The 17,416-nt window shown below is 40.9% G+C and overlaps 1 protein-coding gene across 1 annotated transcript; it reads left to right on the forward strand.

The window, feature by feature from the left end:
• The first annotated feature begins 219 nt into the window (after positions 1–219).
• Positions 220–12,813, forward strand: opn7d (opsin 7, group member d). The gene is made up of 6 exons (XM_030734394.1): positions 220–318; positions 8,135–8,225; positions 8,313–8,475; positions 11,123–11,250; positions 11,383–11,717; positions 12,047–12,813. The coding sequence occupies exons 2-6, from the start codon at positions 8,135–8,137 to the stop codon at positions 12,524–12,526; spliced, it is 1,197 nt and encodes a 398-aa protein (XP_030590254.1). The 5' UTR covers positions 220–318; the 3' UTR covers positions 12,527–12,813.
• Positions 12,814–17,416: the final 4,603 nt, after the last annotated feature.

A 17,416-nucleotide genomic window follows, 5' to 3' on the forward strand; every position in this document is an offset into this window, starting at 1 on the left:
TCAGTGGGACTCACTGAATGCCCACAATAACGATCAGTGCACATGCTGTGAGACGGGGCAAGCATGTGTCCACCTGGCCAGTTGTATGCAAGTGTATGTCACTGAAGGGGAGGAGGATACCTTAACCGGACTTTTCAGTGTGAGGCTGAAATAGAACCAGTGCTCCCCTCTCTCCCTCTCTCTACCCTTTTTTTTTCCCTCTTTTTCCTTCACTCTCTGTCTCCCTCTCGGTGGCTGGCCAAGCTCCTCTCCTCTGTGTCCTGCTCTCCACCTGGCCTCCATGAGTTTAACTGAGGACAAGCCATTCCTCCCTGGAAGGTAAGCAGTGCAGCCGTGGGGTGTCTGTTTCCAGATTAGACAATAACAGAAAAAAAAAGGGTGGGGGTGGGGGGTCATCAATGATGACGCATTTGTATGACTCCCCAAATTTTGCTTCCAGTGGACAGCAAGATTTAGAAGCTTTTTTCTTTCCTTTTCTGCTCTTTTTCTGTGCAAAGGTCTGTTAGTTTCTCCTGACTTGCAATTCTCCCTCTAACACGACAACATCTAGGTGTGTTAAAAGATTATTTAGTCAAGGGCATTCATCCAAGGTTCAGATTCTAAATCAAGGGAGTGAAAATGGGTCGTACGGCTGTAATGATGATGAACAGGAAGGCAAAGACCTCACAGCCAACTTGTGGGATCTCCGGCAGGATTAGTGACGAGGTCCTCTGATTATCCCGCTCTGTACCAAACGAGTGTTTTTCTTTATCTGATGGTCCAAGTTAAACCTGTCACAACGCTGACCATTTGTAAGACAGCCTGATGTGATCGGGAGCCGCTTGCTGCACATTGTTTTTTTGGGGTTTTTTTGGATGTGTTTGCCTGCATGCATGAACTGTTTGCTGTTTGTTGTTGTTGTTGCCTGCACAGATATATGTGGGTGAGAATTCATTTGTTTGTGGTTTCTCACTCAAAGCTCACCGCAGCAAATCAATAAGTGTAGACAAAGACTTATTATGTTGCCTGAATGTGAGGACTTTCTTTTGGATACAACCTAATTTAACAAAGCGATTGACCTCCAACTGCAGATGAGAGTCAGAGGCAAATAAGCAACGAAAACAACTGTTTGGGGGCATGGCATTGACTTATATAAATGTGCTTCTTTTCCTATACTAGTCAAAAAATTAATTACATAATAGTCCGTGTGATACAGGGGAAGAAATTGCAGGAGGCTGATAATGAAAGGTGGCATAAATATTTTTCCACCCTTGTGGCTGCTGTGCTCATCGCCATAGAAATCAATCAAAAAAATTTTAAAGCCATTCAACATTAAAGCTATTTTATAGTATTTTATATTATTTATTTATTTAGGCCACCCAAGTGTGAAAGTTAATCCAATTAGGCTGAAAGACACATCAAATGACCAAAAGTTTGTAATGTCTGCATCAGACCATTTGTGATTAATGCCTCAGTAGCAATCAGCTAAATGGCAATCTGTCCTCTGTGTTACCACAACTATGGCCACACTATGCTGCAATCAAATCCTCCACCATCTCCCTTTACTTACATTACTTCCTTACCCCTATAATTCTGGCTTAAAAATAAATCTACAATTACGTTTTCATCGTAAGCTGTGAATTGTTAATTTTCTGGAGATTGTCATATGTACTGACTGTAAGGTTCATATCTCAATTTGCCTCGTGCCAAATGTGTAAGAATATTGTGGACAAGAAATTAATGTCCAAGCCCTAAAATGAACATTTCTGCAACCATCAGTTGACAACTGATTTGTGGTCACATTAACATGATGCAATGTTGGGCATCTTAAACACATCATGTTGGACGCACATTGCATCATGTGTTAAATCTCTACATTACATAAGATATGTCACATGTCATATGCCCAGCAATGTTTGAAGGAGTTGCCTCCAACCTTGCTGTCATGTTGCTAAAACTTGCTGTAAATATTGTACTGGGATGGCATTCACTTGTCACTGTCATTCACTCTCAGATGAGGAGGCAGTTCCTCACAGTGACGGTGACAGTTGATTTTAATTTCACAAAGGTCTCGCTAGGTCCTCATGGGATGCAGCACACAACACACTGGATATCATATACGCTGCTTTAAAGGTTTGATTTTAAACACTGCGAACAACAAGTTTAGTAACAGTAACATTAACAATACAAATAATGGCATATAAGCCACACATTTACTGGTTTCAGTCAACCCAACCTCACACTCACTCTCAACTCGTGACATAGTGATACTTGGCCAGAAAACTTTTATTGTCATTTCAACTCGAAGGCCTTTACAGCTAATTTGCAGCATAAAGAACAAAAAGAGCCTACAAAAATCTGGCATGAAAGCAGGGTGGGGCTGTGGATGGCATAATTACATGACCTCCAACCAGAAGACAAAAATTTTAGTTGTGTGAACTTTATTTTACTTTCATTTTTTTTTTTTTTTGTCATTGTTTGGTTAGGCATCAGTCACACGGGCCTAGAAACAGATCAGTGACCCCCTGACAGCCACCAGTTGCTAGGGAAAAAATATGCATTCCCCAACAAATGACAAGTGGTTGCTCGAGATTACTGGCTGTCTGTGACTGTGTCTGTGTCTGTACTGACTTCAAAATCCCCTGTCACAGAGGCCTAGAGACCAGAAGGCAACCCCCTAGCAACAACCAGTCACTGGGAATAAAAATGTGCATTCCCTGTTTGGTTGGCGAGTGGTCGCTGGAGGTTGCTGGCAGTTGCCAGGTGAAACTGTTCATAAAGAGGTATATGGTACCGAGCCAAAAACCTCCTTGAAATTGCTTTCTGCAGTTGCCCATAGCTTTCATGGAAGACACTGACTTGTCTGCAAACATTTGCATATCAGGTCAAAGACATGGACCTGCCCTCCTGTAGGAACACCACCCGCAAGAGGCATCGTAGGGGTCAGGTGCAATGTGTGTCAGGTGGTGGCCAAGGGAGGAGGCCCCGGTGGACTGATCCCCAGCTGTCAAGATTGGCTATTGGGACATGGAATGTCACCTCTCTGGTGGGGAAGGAGCCTGAGCTAGTGCGTGAGGTTAAGAGATACCAGACTAGATATAGTCGGGCTCACCTCAATGCATAGCCTGGGCTCTGGAACCAGTCTCTTGGAGAGGGGCTGGACTCTGTTCCAGTCTGGAGTTGCCCTCGGTGAGAGGCAGCGAGCTGGGGTGGCTATTCTGGTATCTCCTCGGCTTGCTGCCTGTACATTGGAGTTTTCACTGGTAGATGAGAGGTTTGCTTCCCTGTGCATTCAGGCCAGGGAATGGGTCCTGAGTGTTGTTTGTGCTTATGCACCAAATAACAGTTCAGAGTACCCAGCCTTCTTGGAGTCGCTGGGCGGGGTGCTCAAGGGTGCTCCATCCGGTGATGCCATCATCCTACTGGGAGACTTCAATGCTCACGTGGGCAATGACAGTGAGACCTGGAGGGGCGTGACTTGGGGGAACAGCCTGCCTGATCTGAACCCGAATGGTGTTTTGTTGTTGGACTTCTGTGCAAACCACAGTTTGTCCATAACAAACACATTGTACAAACATAAGGATGTCCATAAGGGCAAGTGGCACAAGGACACCCTAGGTTGCACGTTGATGATTGATTTTGTAATGATATCATCAGATCTGCGGCCGTATGTTCTGGACACTTGAGTGAAGAGAGGAGCTGAGTTGTCAACTGATCACCACCTGGTGGTGAGTTGGATCAGGTGGCGGGGGAGGATGCTGGACAGACCCGGCACACCTAAACGTATTGTGAGGGTGCACTGGGAATGCCTGGCAGAAGCCCCAGTCCACAAGATCTTCAACTCCCACCTCTGGCAGAACTTTAACAGTATTCCGAGGGAAGCTGAAGACATTGAGTCCGAATGGACCATGTTCCGCACCTACATTGTTGAGGCTTCTGCTCAGAGCTGTGGCTGCAAGGTGATTGGTGCCTGTCGTGGTGGTAATCCCCAAACCAGATGGTGGTCACCGGAGGTGAAGGGAGCCATCAAGCTGAAGAAGGAGTCCTATCTGGCTTGGTTAGCCTGTGGGATTTCAGAAGCAGCTGACAGGTACCGGCAGGCCAAGCAGAACGTGGCTCAGGTGGTGACCGAAGCAAAAATTTGAGTGTGGGAGGAGTTCAGTGAGGCCATGGAAAAAGACTTTCAGGTTGGCTTCTAAGTGATTCTTACAAACCGTCAGGCAATTCAGGAGGGGAACACGGTACTCTACTCATGCAGTCTAGTGCGCATAGGGCACTGCTGACTTCAACTGAGGCTATAGTTAGGTGGTGGAAGGAATGCTTCGAGGACCACCTTAATCCCACTGACACGCCTTCTGTAGTGGAAGCAGAGTCTGGGACGAGGGGGACGACTCACTCATCACTGGGGGTGAGGTCACTGATGCGATTAAAGTGTAAGAAATATGCAAAAAAAAAAAATCGCAAGGGGACAAATAATTTTTCATGGCACTGTACCCTATTTTCTCCTTCTGTTTGACTCTAATAAGGATGATGATTTATAAAGGAAACATTATACTTTAATCAATAAAACTGAGACTAGCAAGTGAGAGCATAAACTTATCAGGAACGTGTTTACAGAGGTCATTTTCCCAGACGTTTATATAACAAGGTGGGTTTTTTTGTTTATTATTTTGTTTTTTGTAACCAGAGGAGTCTGGCCCTGCTGGCCATTAGAAATAATACAGGTTTAAGGCATTTCCAGATTGGTTTCATTTTTCAGACCCAGAAGCTAGGGTCATCCTTTATAATATACTATATCTCGCTAAAATTACCAGGTGGACAGCCTTTCTGTCGAGTTTTTTTTGTTTTTTGTAAGCATAAATAATAAAAAGCTGCCCTATACTGCTTAAAAATGCACATACACAAACAGTGTAAATGCTCAAGGGTCAAGACTGGGAAATCAAACCAAGCATGCAAAATTAAATGTGACACTTTGCATTCAGTTCACATTTGATCACAAACATTTTCCGCTTCATAATGCCAATGCACAAACAGAGCTGGGTGTGAACATAACATTACCATGAAAATGCAAAAGAGGCTCATTTACTTCAGACAAAATTATTAATGCTGTTGGTAACATTTTCTGGACATGAAGGAAAGACAATGTTGGCATTGCACTTGAGCATGCGGCTTCTTTGCTGCTGCACTCCCTGACATGCCTGTCAGCCTTTAAATGGCTGCTCATCTCTGCTGACTACAGACATTTAATGGTTATGAGTGACAGTCCTACTTTCAGTGGCACCACAGATCTCACAGTTTTAATAGACTGCCTCTGGGAAACTTGTTGCAAACTTAATAGATAACTTCTCATGCTGACAATAGCAGTAAAACTGCAGACAGGTAAATACATCCCTCTTTAAACCACGTGCTTCCACTGGATCAGAGAACAAAAGGATAGGATGCACATGTGCTTAAAAAATGAACTAATAAGTCAGGTAAGCAAGTGATATAAGGTACACTTCTCACGCCATCATCTGGAGGTCATAGTTTTCATGTCCCTCTATCAAAGGCATCCAATTAATCTGAGCCAACCAGAAGAATTAATCAGGCACGCTCAGAGACATAACAGTTGTGTCATAGATCAGTCAGCCTCAAAATACTCCATCTGTCACAGCAGACCAAAGGCAGAGTTAAGCTGGTTAAGCATTCGCTAACACCTCTCCTTTCATTTTCACACTTGCATTGCTCAGGGTTACGATGGTTTTTTCCCCTGGTTAGAGAAAAGTTTCAGCTACATATACCCTGTGTGTGCTGAACATTTAAACTCATTCAAAGTCATTGTCAAACAATACTCAAACTCAATACTCTTGATACTTAATAAAAGGTTTGCTTTTCTGCAAGGTTTTTTTCATACAGTCAATGGTCACTTAACTAGGTTCATCCATCCATCCATCCATCCATCCATCCATCCATCCATTTTCTTCCTGGGCTGGAGCCTATCCCAGCTAACTAGGTACACCTGTTAAAACTGCTCATTGATGCAAATATCTAATCATCCAATCACATGGCAGCAACTGAATGCATTTAGGCACGTAGTCATTGTCAGGACAAGCTGCTGAATTTCAAACTGAGCATCAGAACGGGGAAAAAACATGATTTGAACATGGCATGGTAGTTGGTGCCAGGTGAGCTGGTCTGAGTATATCAGAAATTGCTGATCTACTGGGATTTTCCCAGAAAACCATCTCTAGGGCTTACAGAGAAATTTTCCAGTACACAGCAGATCTCTGGGCAAAAATGCCTTATTATTGATGCCAGAGATCAGTGAAGAATGGCCAGACTGCTCTGAACTGATATGAAGGCAGCTGTAATGCAAAGAACCACTTGTTACAACCAAGGTATGCAGAACAGCATCTCTGAGTGCACAATATGTTGCACCTTGAAGCAGCAGAGTGTGATGCCATCGTGTCAGAATGGGCTAAAATCACTGAAGAATGTTTGCAGCACCTTGGATGAACTGAGGAGCCACACAAAACAAAAATACGTAAATAAGGATTATTTTGAAATGTGAAGTTTACAAAGCTACTTTTGTTTAATTATAGAGCTAATAAAAAATTGACATATCATGCCCCATTAAAACGGGAGATGCACAGCCTTCTCAGTTGCAGAGTCAGTTACAAAAAACAAGGGAAATGCTGCTCACTGAGGCTTGGTGGAGGTGCTTGAGATTAAAGACCTGAATACTTGAGAGAGAAGCATGTGCACACTCAGATCTGTGCAAAAGTTATGATTAATATAAGCTTTAAATCTTCCAGCGGCTGACAGTTATTAATGAGGTAATACTGGAGATTAGATGCTGACGGAAACATAAATATTTAGACGTACAAAGATTGCTATTCATTATTACATAAAAAATATTGTTTATTTAACACAATAAATTTTAAAAAGGCTTTAGAATGATGGTAAATGTGAACTCAACCAGTTCCATCACTGATTCCTAACAAGCCTGAGTGGAGATTTGTTTGATTGAGAATCCATTATAGTGCTGACACAACAATGAAGCTCATAGAGTTGAGTGGGTACTAAAATGGGTCATAACTTTGTACTCTGCTGAGTCTCCTCCACTCAGACTGACTGGACATTTCGTCATTGACTGGTGTGCTGACTTGCATAGTAATGAAGCTTCATTCTTTATCCGGTGTGATTGCCTAAGTCCTTGAAAGTCAACGTTGCCGCTACATCATCTCTGGTAGCCATCCAACTATTGCTGCACATTTTGTCCCTGCGCAGTGCTTTCCTCCCCAATTTCCGTTTTATTTTTCATTTTCTATCAAGCAAAGTGATGCACTGAATAGCAATCCTTATCTTGTTTGGAAATAGCTGGGTAAGAAGAGACTACCTATAGAATATGAGGAGCATGAATGCCTCTGACAGGTTTCGAGTGATGCCGTGAAGACACTATTAAGAGCTTTCCAACAATGTATTAGAAATGCTGGAGAGCCTGTCAGCTCTGTTTCATGGCAGACAAAAAAAAAAGAGAAAAAAATCACACTCTTACCTAGGCCTATCTCTCTTCTGTCACTTCTTGTCTGGACTGCAATTGCATGTGTGCTTGCTTGAATCATGTGTAGACCGCAATTCCACAATCTTTTGTTTTCCTAGAAAATCTGAGCACATTTGGTCTTAATCACAACTGTTTTGTTCCCTCAATCTCTTGTACGCCTGTTGTAAATCCTAAAAAGGCACAGTATTTCTAATTCTTTCCAGCTGTCAATTCTGCTTTTTATATGTTTGTATTTGACATGATTAGTCCATCAGCTTTTGCAGAGGATTATTTTTCTTAAAAAAATTGCTTTTTAAAAACATCTATTTCTACATCTGATCCTGTAGGCTCCAGACATGTTTTGCAATGACATCAGTAGGAATGCAGAGCTTGCAGTGCCCTACAGACAGCGTCCAGTATTTGAAATAATGGAGAAACAAAGCACTATGTATTGATTTAATTTTGCATATTGGCTGCTGCTGTTATTTAAACACTCTTTCAGAAATACATTTTCACCCTTTTTGCGTGTTTTGCACATTTTCAACATCCTGAGCTGAGCATTGACTTTCTGTAAATGCCTGGATCATTTGCAGCTTTATTGACTATGAACTAATTCAAGTGGTGACATTTCAGATGGGAAATGCTTCAGACACATCTGCTGTGTTTGTCTCCACCATCTCCAAGGAGCATGACATCTTCATGGGTTCACTCTACAGTGTATTCTGTGAGTCCACACAACAACAAGTCAGTTTCTTCTGTTTTGATTTTTCTTATTTTCAGCTCAATCCTTTTTTTTTTTTTTTTCCCACAGGTATACTGTCCCTCATTGGCAACTCCATTCTGCTACTTGTTGCTCATCACAAGCGGTCAACCTTGAAACCAGCAGAATTCTTTATCATCAATCTCTCCATCAGTGACCTTGGGATGACACTCACTTTACTTCCACTGGCAATACCATCTGCTTTTTCACACAGGTATTGCAAATGCTCCTTTTTATATTTTATACTTTTCATATATTTTTATTTCAGTTCTTTTTGCAGTAATCAGTTAATTTTGATATCTATTCATTATACATAAATACATATTATAGTAAAAATGCAGGTTAATAGAGAAAAATTATGTTTAGTTATGGGCCTTCACCAATTTTCAGTCTAATCCCTACACCACTACCTACTTCCATTCTGTTTCATGTGGGAGGTCCTCCACATGTAGTGTCATTCCTAACAAACTGATAGTAAGAGGGAATGGGTTATTGATCCTTTGAAGATCAATGTGGCTTTACCAACCACATTCATCATCAGTGCAGGTCAGTGATCAAATGAATACGCACAAATGTGAAACTAAGGTGGAATTTAGGGCGTAATGTCTTGCTGCAGTGATATTAATTCTAAATATACATTCACTGGCCACTTCACTAGTTACACGTTGTTAGTGTCAGGTTTTACTCCCTCTTGCCTTCAGAAGCAAAGAGGCTCAAAAGTGTGCCAAGAAAATAATCCCCCACACAATTACACCACCACCAGACTGAACTGTTGATACAAGGCCAAGATGAATCCATGCAGTCATGTTATTTACACCAAATTCTGACCCTAACACCTGAATGTCGCAGCAAAGTTCAAGACTCATCAGTCCAAGCAATGATTTTCCAGTTTTCTATTGTGCAATCTTGCTGAGCCTGTGTGAACTGTAGCCTCAGTTCCCTGTTCGTAGCTGACAGGAGTGGCACCTGGTGTGGTCTTTTGCTGCTGTAGCCCATCTGTTTCTAGGTTTGACGTGTTGCTTGTTCAAAGAGGCTTTTCTGCATACCCTGTTTGTAACAAGTGGTTATTTGGGTCACTGCAATTTTCAAATGGCCGATTGCCATGTGAGAATGGCAGTCTGGCCATTCTCCTCTGACATCTGGCTTCAAAAAGGCCTTTTCTCCCAGTGAACTGCTGCTCACTGGATATTTTCTCTTTTTTGGACCATTCTCAGCAAACCCTAGAGATGAGTGCATGGGAAAATGCTAGTAGGTCAGCAGTTTCTGAAGAACTCAGATGAGCATGTCCAGCACCAACAATCACGCCTTGTTCAAAGTCACTTAAGTCACCTTTCTTTCCTATTCTGATGCTCGGTTTGAACTTCAGCAGGCTGTTGTGACTGTGCCTACATGGCTAAATGCATTGAGTTTCTAACATGATTGGTTGATTAGATATTTGCTTTAATTAGCATTTTTTAAACAGGTATACCTAATGAAGTATATGTTAAAACATGTCTATAAAAAGCAAAAAACATTTAAATTTGGCAGTGCTCCTCTTAACGGTTGTAATTTTTTTTGTATATTTGTGCACTTCTACAGCACTTCCAGTACCTTTTTTTTTTTTTTTCCATCACTTAAAGTCCCATTTTGACCGTGCTCATAGGCACATTTACAATTTCATCATGGACCTCAAACTCTACAGTAACTCTTGTCACATGATGAGTTGAATTTCTGCTGAGCAACCAGAGGTCAGACTGCCATTTTCAGTGGAGGACCCTGCAGTTTCCAAGCCTGAAGAAGGCGTGTCACGTCAGGGGCATGTCCAGGTGTTTGCTTGTTGCTTTGTTTTTTTTTTTTTCTCTTGTCATTCAAAGACCTTTGCACTGTGCATTTGCCCCGTAGGGTTTGACTCTCAACCCTGAGTTCTGCTGTAACATCCTAAGAGAAGGCATTTGGCAGCACTGTGGCACATGCCATTGCCATGTCACTGTGTCCGTAAACAAAAAAAAAGCAGTAGTCTCTATCACTCACCACCGTTTGTAGTTGCCAAATTTAGCTGCCTGTAATTTCCTCCTCCCTAAAATTCAAATTTAAATTGACAGTCTCTGTTGTTACAAAGTGTAGGGCCTCTAGCATATTCATGCATGTGCAAGTCATTATAATGGGACTTTCAAGGAGCAATTCAAGTGCTGCAGGAGTGCTGCAGGAGTGCTGCAGTGCTCGCAAAGAAACCTTAAAGAGGAGCAAACTTAGATCAGGTATCTTTTCCTTGGGTTTTACGGACAAAGTCTTGCACCTTATAAAACAAGAGGTCCTCTCATACATCTAGCTCAGCAAACAAAGACAGAAAATAATAGTCAATCAACTAAAATTATCTGTTTTTGAAAACAAAATAAAGAAAACACAAATTACAGGATAGCTTATAGTTGCAGTAACATCACCTTATTCCTTCTCTGGACTTTTAGAGACCTGATTTAAATTTTATTGTTCCAAATTAGTTTAACTAAATTTGAAACTCACTTTGAATCTCTATTTTTGAACAGGGACTTTATTATTATTAACAAAAGTTATAATAAAGAGCCAGAAAGAAGAATGAAGAAAAGTGGGAACATTTTGGAAACTGGTTTATTATGTTCTAAATGCCTGAATACAACATGGATCATGTTCCAGCAGCTTGTCTTAATACTGTGTACATCATCTGATTGCAGCATAAATATCCACAAATTATAATGAAAAGGAGAAAGGAAAGGAGAGGGCTTTCCAAAGCTTGCTGTTATATTTCTATCCCAACCCTCAATACGAAGACCCTCCAAGGCATGGAGCAGATTGGCATTGGGTCCTAGCCTCCATTACATGTCCCTTTACTCCTTGTCTGTGTGCAGGTGGCTGTTTGGAGAAACCATCTGCCAGCTCTATGCTACGTGCGGAGTGCTGTTTGGTCTATGCAGCTTGACAAACCTCACAGTCCTCTCCTTAGTGTGCTGCCTTAAAGTCTGCATCCCTAACCATGGTGAGGGAGGAATGAATTGATAAGCATGATGTTGTCAAAGCTACAGATTTTTATCACAAAGTTTACCAGCAACAGGAATAAAAATGATCAAAATAACTTCAAAGCACCTATTTCCATCTCCTCTCTTATCAGGTAACAACTTCTCCTCGTCACATGCCCGCCTCCTGGTGGCTGGAGTGTGGTGTTACGCGGCTGTGTTTGCTGTGGGGCCCCTGGCACACTGGGGACATTACAGTGTCGAGCCTTACGGGACAGCCTGCTGCATTGACTGGCATGCACCCAACTATGAGCTTTCAGCTTTGTCTTACATTATCTGCCTTTTCTTCTTTTGCTATGTGCTGCCCTGCACCATCATCTTCCTCTCCTACACTTTTATTCTGCTGACCGTGCGGGGGTCACGTCAGGCCGTCCAGCAGCATGTGTCACCACAGCCCAAGACCACCAGTGCACACACTCTCATTGTCAAGGTCAGAAAATACAGCTGTGTCACTTCAGCATCACTGACTATAGGTTTTATAGATGACAGGCTCCAAGTAGGACATGAAACAATAAATCATTTAGAGGTTATAAATTTCTTTGATTACTTGCTTTATCTCTGTACAATCTTCTGATGCATTATGTAGACATCTGTGTGGGTAGGTTTATAACTAAGGGAATAATACTTAAGATATTTGTTTGTGTAAAAACTTTTGTTAATTTATTACTAACATGAATCTAAACAAATTTTCTGCATGTCATGTTTTTGTGCATTTTGTTTGTGTGTCTGCATGCACATGTGTGAATGCTCCTTCCACAGCTGTCTGTAGCAGTGTGCATTGGCTTCCTGGCTGCTTGGTCCCCATATGCTGCCGTGGCTATGTGGGCTGCTTTCGGGGATGCCACGCAAGTTCCTCCTGCTGCTTTCGCCCTTGCTGCAGTGTTTGCCAAGTCTTCTACTATCTACAACCCTATGGTGTACCTGCTGTGTAAGCCCAACTTTCGCGAGTGCTTATACAGAGACACTTCTATGTTACGACAGATGATCTACAGGGGGAGTCCGCAGTCAGAGCCGAAAGAACGTTTCGGCTCCACATCACAGCCCAACAAGGACATGAGCGTCTCCACGCGCTTTTCAAATGGGCAGCAGGAGAGCTACGGAGCGTGTCTGCACTGCACTGAGAATGCAGCTTTGTGTCATGTGACACCCCAAAGGACTGCCTGCATCCTTACTGGATCCACCTACACAGAGGTGACAGTCGCCCAACTCTCAGCCAAACCACAGGCTGCGTTCCTCTAGTGGAACAGCCTCATTCTTTCATAAAACAAATAAGAGATGACACGTGTCCAAAAAAAGACAGAGATTACCTAACAATGAAGGCTCCTGCACAGGTTATAGTGTGTTTCACTGAGACTTCACCACTTTTGCAAAACTCTGCACTGTGCTTGTTTCATCTGAGAAGATTTGCCACAGAAACCTATACTTTTAATGTCCTGTCTTGACATCTACTTCTGTGTCAGCTTGTTTCCTGTTTCATTTAAATGTGCAGTAATTTAAAAGGGTTCCAAAAAAGCAGAAAACGAGACAAGAAAACCCCTGCTGGCTTAAAGGTTAATAAGGAAAATGTGTGCATCATGAGGATAAACTGTTTAATATTCAACCAGCACATTTAGAGCACATTATAACAGTGCATTGCAGTCAAGGACTGTGAAAATAATTGTTTAGGTTTCTTTACATAAAGGATACGTGCAACTGTATGTAAAGCAGTGTTCAACCCCTGCAGGCTTGAATGTCGGTATTAATGTTTTGTCCTTGTCACCATTGGGATCCATTGTAATAGAGACATAAAATCAAACTGACAGCTGCAGTTTTCTGGTATGAACAAAACAACCAAATTTCACCACCTCTTTGAGCCTGCAGGGTCTTTGGGAAGTTTAATGCCAGACAGAGTTCTCTGGTTGGAATATCACTTCAGTCAAGGGGTCCATACTTGCAGCTGTCAGTTTGACAGTTCCAAACACAGCCTGTGAAAGAAAATTGTTATGCATTAATTTTAACATAAATGTATATTTGTATTTCATGGAAAGCACTGCATATCACACTCTTTGTTTCACAGAGTCCCTTAACTCTGATTCTGGTTTGGAACCTCTCTCCTCTCTTTGATTTCAACTTGATTAGATCTTAGCAAGTTAATATTAAAGGGAATCTACTCTGCTAAAAAAAAAAACAACTTAATAACCTGTTTTTGTTTTTTTTAATATTTCCAAAGTAGCCCACAGTAAAGACTGAAGGTCCCTGGGAATCATTTCACTCATTGAGTCTTTAAATATTTTTTAATTCATGCTCACTGATTAGACTAAACTGGTTTACACAAGCCCATCATCAGTGCCCATGATCTTACATACATACTACTGGTTCCTTCTATTTAAATGGATTACCATAATCATCATCCATGTCAGGGCAAAAACACAAATAGAAGTTATATTCAGTTTTACTTTTCTTTCATAATGTAGCACTGTGCTATGTGACATCATGTGTATGCTAAGAAAAGTGTCATGTATGTATTCATTACATTATCAAAACTCTTCGTGTGCAGTGTTATTTACTAAAGACATGAAACCAATCAGTAATCATTTCACTTTTTTGCGGCACAGAAAGCTGAATCATCTCACAGAAAGCGAGACTGAAATCCTTTCAAAATATTAATGAAAACATTGTAACATATGAGGGAAACTGTAAATACAAACTATACTACAACTGACTGTAAAACGGAGATTAGCTCTTATTTCCTTTAAAAAGATATTTTATATTTTTTCCAAGCATTTTAATTATCAGTGAGAAAGTGTTGCTTTGCCAAGTGTTCATTACCTTGGCAAGCATGGCAGGTTCAAATTCACTGCCAATGTAATTTTCCACAAAGGAGTGCATTGACACTATAGAAGGTTTAAAATTCCTTGGATGGTGTGCCTGAAACTGGTGTCTTGAGCCTGAAACTAATCTGCTCTCAGTTTTTAGACGACTGCATTAATGTTTTAGAAGAAGCTGGAACGTGAAACATGAAGACAAATCACACAAATGTCCTGTTTGTCCTGCAATGTGTATGACATTTTTTGGAGAAAAAAAGCATAAATAAATACATAAATATTGGTCTGAATGAGTTTAACCTCGGAAGGCTTTGGTTTAGGATGTAAAAAATGACCAATTTAATGTACTGTACTGCTTCCATTTTTGTGCAGCTCTATCATATCTTTATCTGCCACATATCCGGAGGAATATTTATAAGAAGTAAAAATCACAATGGCAGCAGCTGGGAGGTTGCCTGTCCTATGAAAATAATAAGCATGTGGATTTTAGGAAACCTCATTTGTGTGGTGAACAGTAATCTGTATGCATAAATCTATATGGTATACAAACTGAAGTGATGTACTTGTATCTTTTTGCTAAACTGAGCTGGAATTAAATGAAAACATTAACTGCAATCCCAGCAGGGAGCACAAGCAAATATGCATGAAGGATTGACTCAGATGCAAAGTAATTTACTTTCCCCCAGTTTGAAAAAAAAAAAAAAACGGGCCTGTAGGAAAAGCTTTCACTGGCAACCAATACAGGAAAGCAATGAGATATAGCCAGAGGAGGAATTAAAAGAAAAAATAACTGATATGGCACATCACAGTTAGAGAAACTGGCAGGATAGTCCTACTTCGGTGCACACAGTAGCTGGATGCATTTTTGAAACTGTGTATAAAAGCAATTATTTACCTTTTTGATGACTGAGACTAATTATGTGAGATTCTTCATCTTGGACTGTGCAGTCTGTTTGTAAAGACAGATGGAAATTGATCGATAAATACAATTAAAGTTATTACCGAGTGCACAGTTGTACCATTAGAGACTGAGTTTAGCCTGCACAGCACTCAAATATCAAATAAAGCTTCACTTCAACAGCCCCTTTAGAAATAATTGCTGCAGAGTCCTCTTATCTTCATGTGAATTTCCTCTTTTTAGTCCCAATCTCCCTCACCAACTCACTTATCCTCAGTTTGCCAAAATGCTAAGACTGTCTGTTTCTCTTTAAAAACCCAGACCGTGACTTGCCATATCAGCTGTTCTTGTGCAGCCAGACAACCCCAGACACCCAGTTAATGTAAAACACAGATTTATTTTAGCTCGTTTAATTCTCTGCTTGACATCACTGCCTTGAAGGTCACCACCAAGTTTTTAAGTGGACCTTAAAATGAGTTAAAATATGAAAGGAGGGGGGGTGTCAAAAATTTGCCTAGTTGCAGCTTTACCAGTCTGAAGAGTTTCTTCTTTTTTGTTAGCATCATAAACAGAAAATCTGTTTCATTTTGGATTTTAGTTCAAATAAAAAGACAAGTCTAACTTGTAAGATTTATAGATATTGAATATTCTTGCAGTTAGTCTTACACTTAAATTACTTACTTAGGCTTAAATCATAAAAGTCTATATTTATTTGTGTTCTGAAACTACATGGGTGCATCTTTGCCACAGTATCATACATGTACATCATTTAGACAGTATTGTTTACAGCAACTCTTAAAGTAAATTAGTGACTAAGAACCAGTATATGTGCCAAGTTAAAGAGCCGACAGAAAATAAGTCTAAACATAAGATTAGATACAGTATGTTAGATTTGTATTGACTTATGAAAAATAAAGGTAAAGCAAATGGCAAGAAAAATTATTATTCAGCAGAATAATCAGTCATGAAAGCAACTGTTGGTTCAGCCCTAGATTACAACTAACGGCTGCAGGGCTGTTGCAATAGACTGTAGACTACAATAGGCTGTGAGTAATTACTGTGCCCCTCTTGTAAGTTTTCACTATATTTCATCTTCAACAAAGAGGTTAAAGTTACATTCATTCTCTAACTTTGACAACTGGTTGTTTCTTCCCAATACCCCGATGCCCTCTAGTGCATACAAACAGAAAGACAGTGGAAATTCTATCAGCCCTCGTTTGTTTGATTTAGACTGATTTTATAGAAGGTTGTATGATAATTATTTGAAGACAAAAATTAAAATATATTCTGATTATTTGTAAAATACCCTTGACACCAACACAGATGTTTTAAGTTATTCTGGCTGATTACCTCAGTGCACCAGTAGGAATGAAACAGGCGTAATTTGTCTCACTAATGCGTTTAACACAATGATGGTTTTTACTGTCACTGGATTTAACAAAGCTAACAGAGACAAGGAAATATCAGTTACAGTTTGTAGTTTCTCTATAATGCCCTGTAAAAATGTCTAATGTGGCCAAATTACAAATACCTGTCTAGGTTCACCATAATGCATATACACTGTTAATCAACCTTTGTTTATTCACGGCTGTCACGTGTGCTCAGGGTGAACCTGCTTTCATCTGTGAAAAGCACAGGACACCAGTGGTGGATCTGCCGATTCTGGTATTCTATGGCACATGCCAATCGGGCTCCACGGTGCCGGGCAGTGAGCACAGGGCCCACTAGAGGATGTCGGGCTCTCAGGCCACCCTCATGAAGTCTGTTTCTGATTGTTTAGTCAGAGACATTCACACCAGTGGCCTGCTGGAGGTCATTTTGTAGGGCTCTGGCTGTGCTCGTCCTGCTCCTCCTTCCACAAAGGAACAGGTAACAGGAGACTTTACCCTGCATGTATTCGACAGTGGGAGAAACCAGAGCTCCTGGAGAAAGCCTACACAGTCACAGGAGATACATGCAAACTCCACACAAAACGGCCTTGCCTGAGTTTAAACTCAAGTCCCTCTTGCTGCAAGTGCTAACCACTGAGCCACAATGTTCCTATGATAAAAGATTCAATACATCCAGTCAAGGTGTAAACCTGGTATTCAGTTTTACATCTTAAGCTGTCCTTCTATATTTGGTCACATTTTGCAGTATCCAACCCAGCATGTTTTTTGTCTGTGCCAACTACACATACAGCATGAGTGTCAAAGTTCAAGGCGCTGTTATGATGAAGAAGTATATCCAAGTCGTATGCATCCTACATGCAGCACCACTTACTTTATAAGAGAAGCTGTGGTATGTACTCCAGGGGGGAAAAAAATCAATTTGAAATGCAGCCCAGATAATTAAAAACACCTGTATGTGCGCTCCTAAATCATATATAGCAGCAGGATGACAGTCTCTTGCTACACCCTCATGCTGTTGATTATGACCAAAAATTCC

Source organism: Archocentrus centrarchus, chromosome 7, assembly GCF_007364275.1.
Source record: "Archocentrus centrarchus isolate MPI-CPG fArcCen1 chromosome 7, fArcCen1, whole genome shotgun sequence".
Classification (NCBI taxonomy): Eukaryota; Metazoa; Chordata; class Actinopteri; order Cichliformes; family Cichlidae; genus Archocentrus; species Archocentrus centrarchus.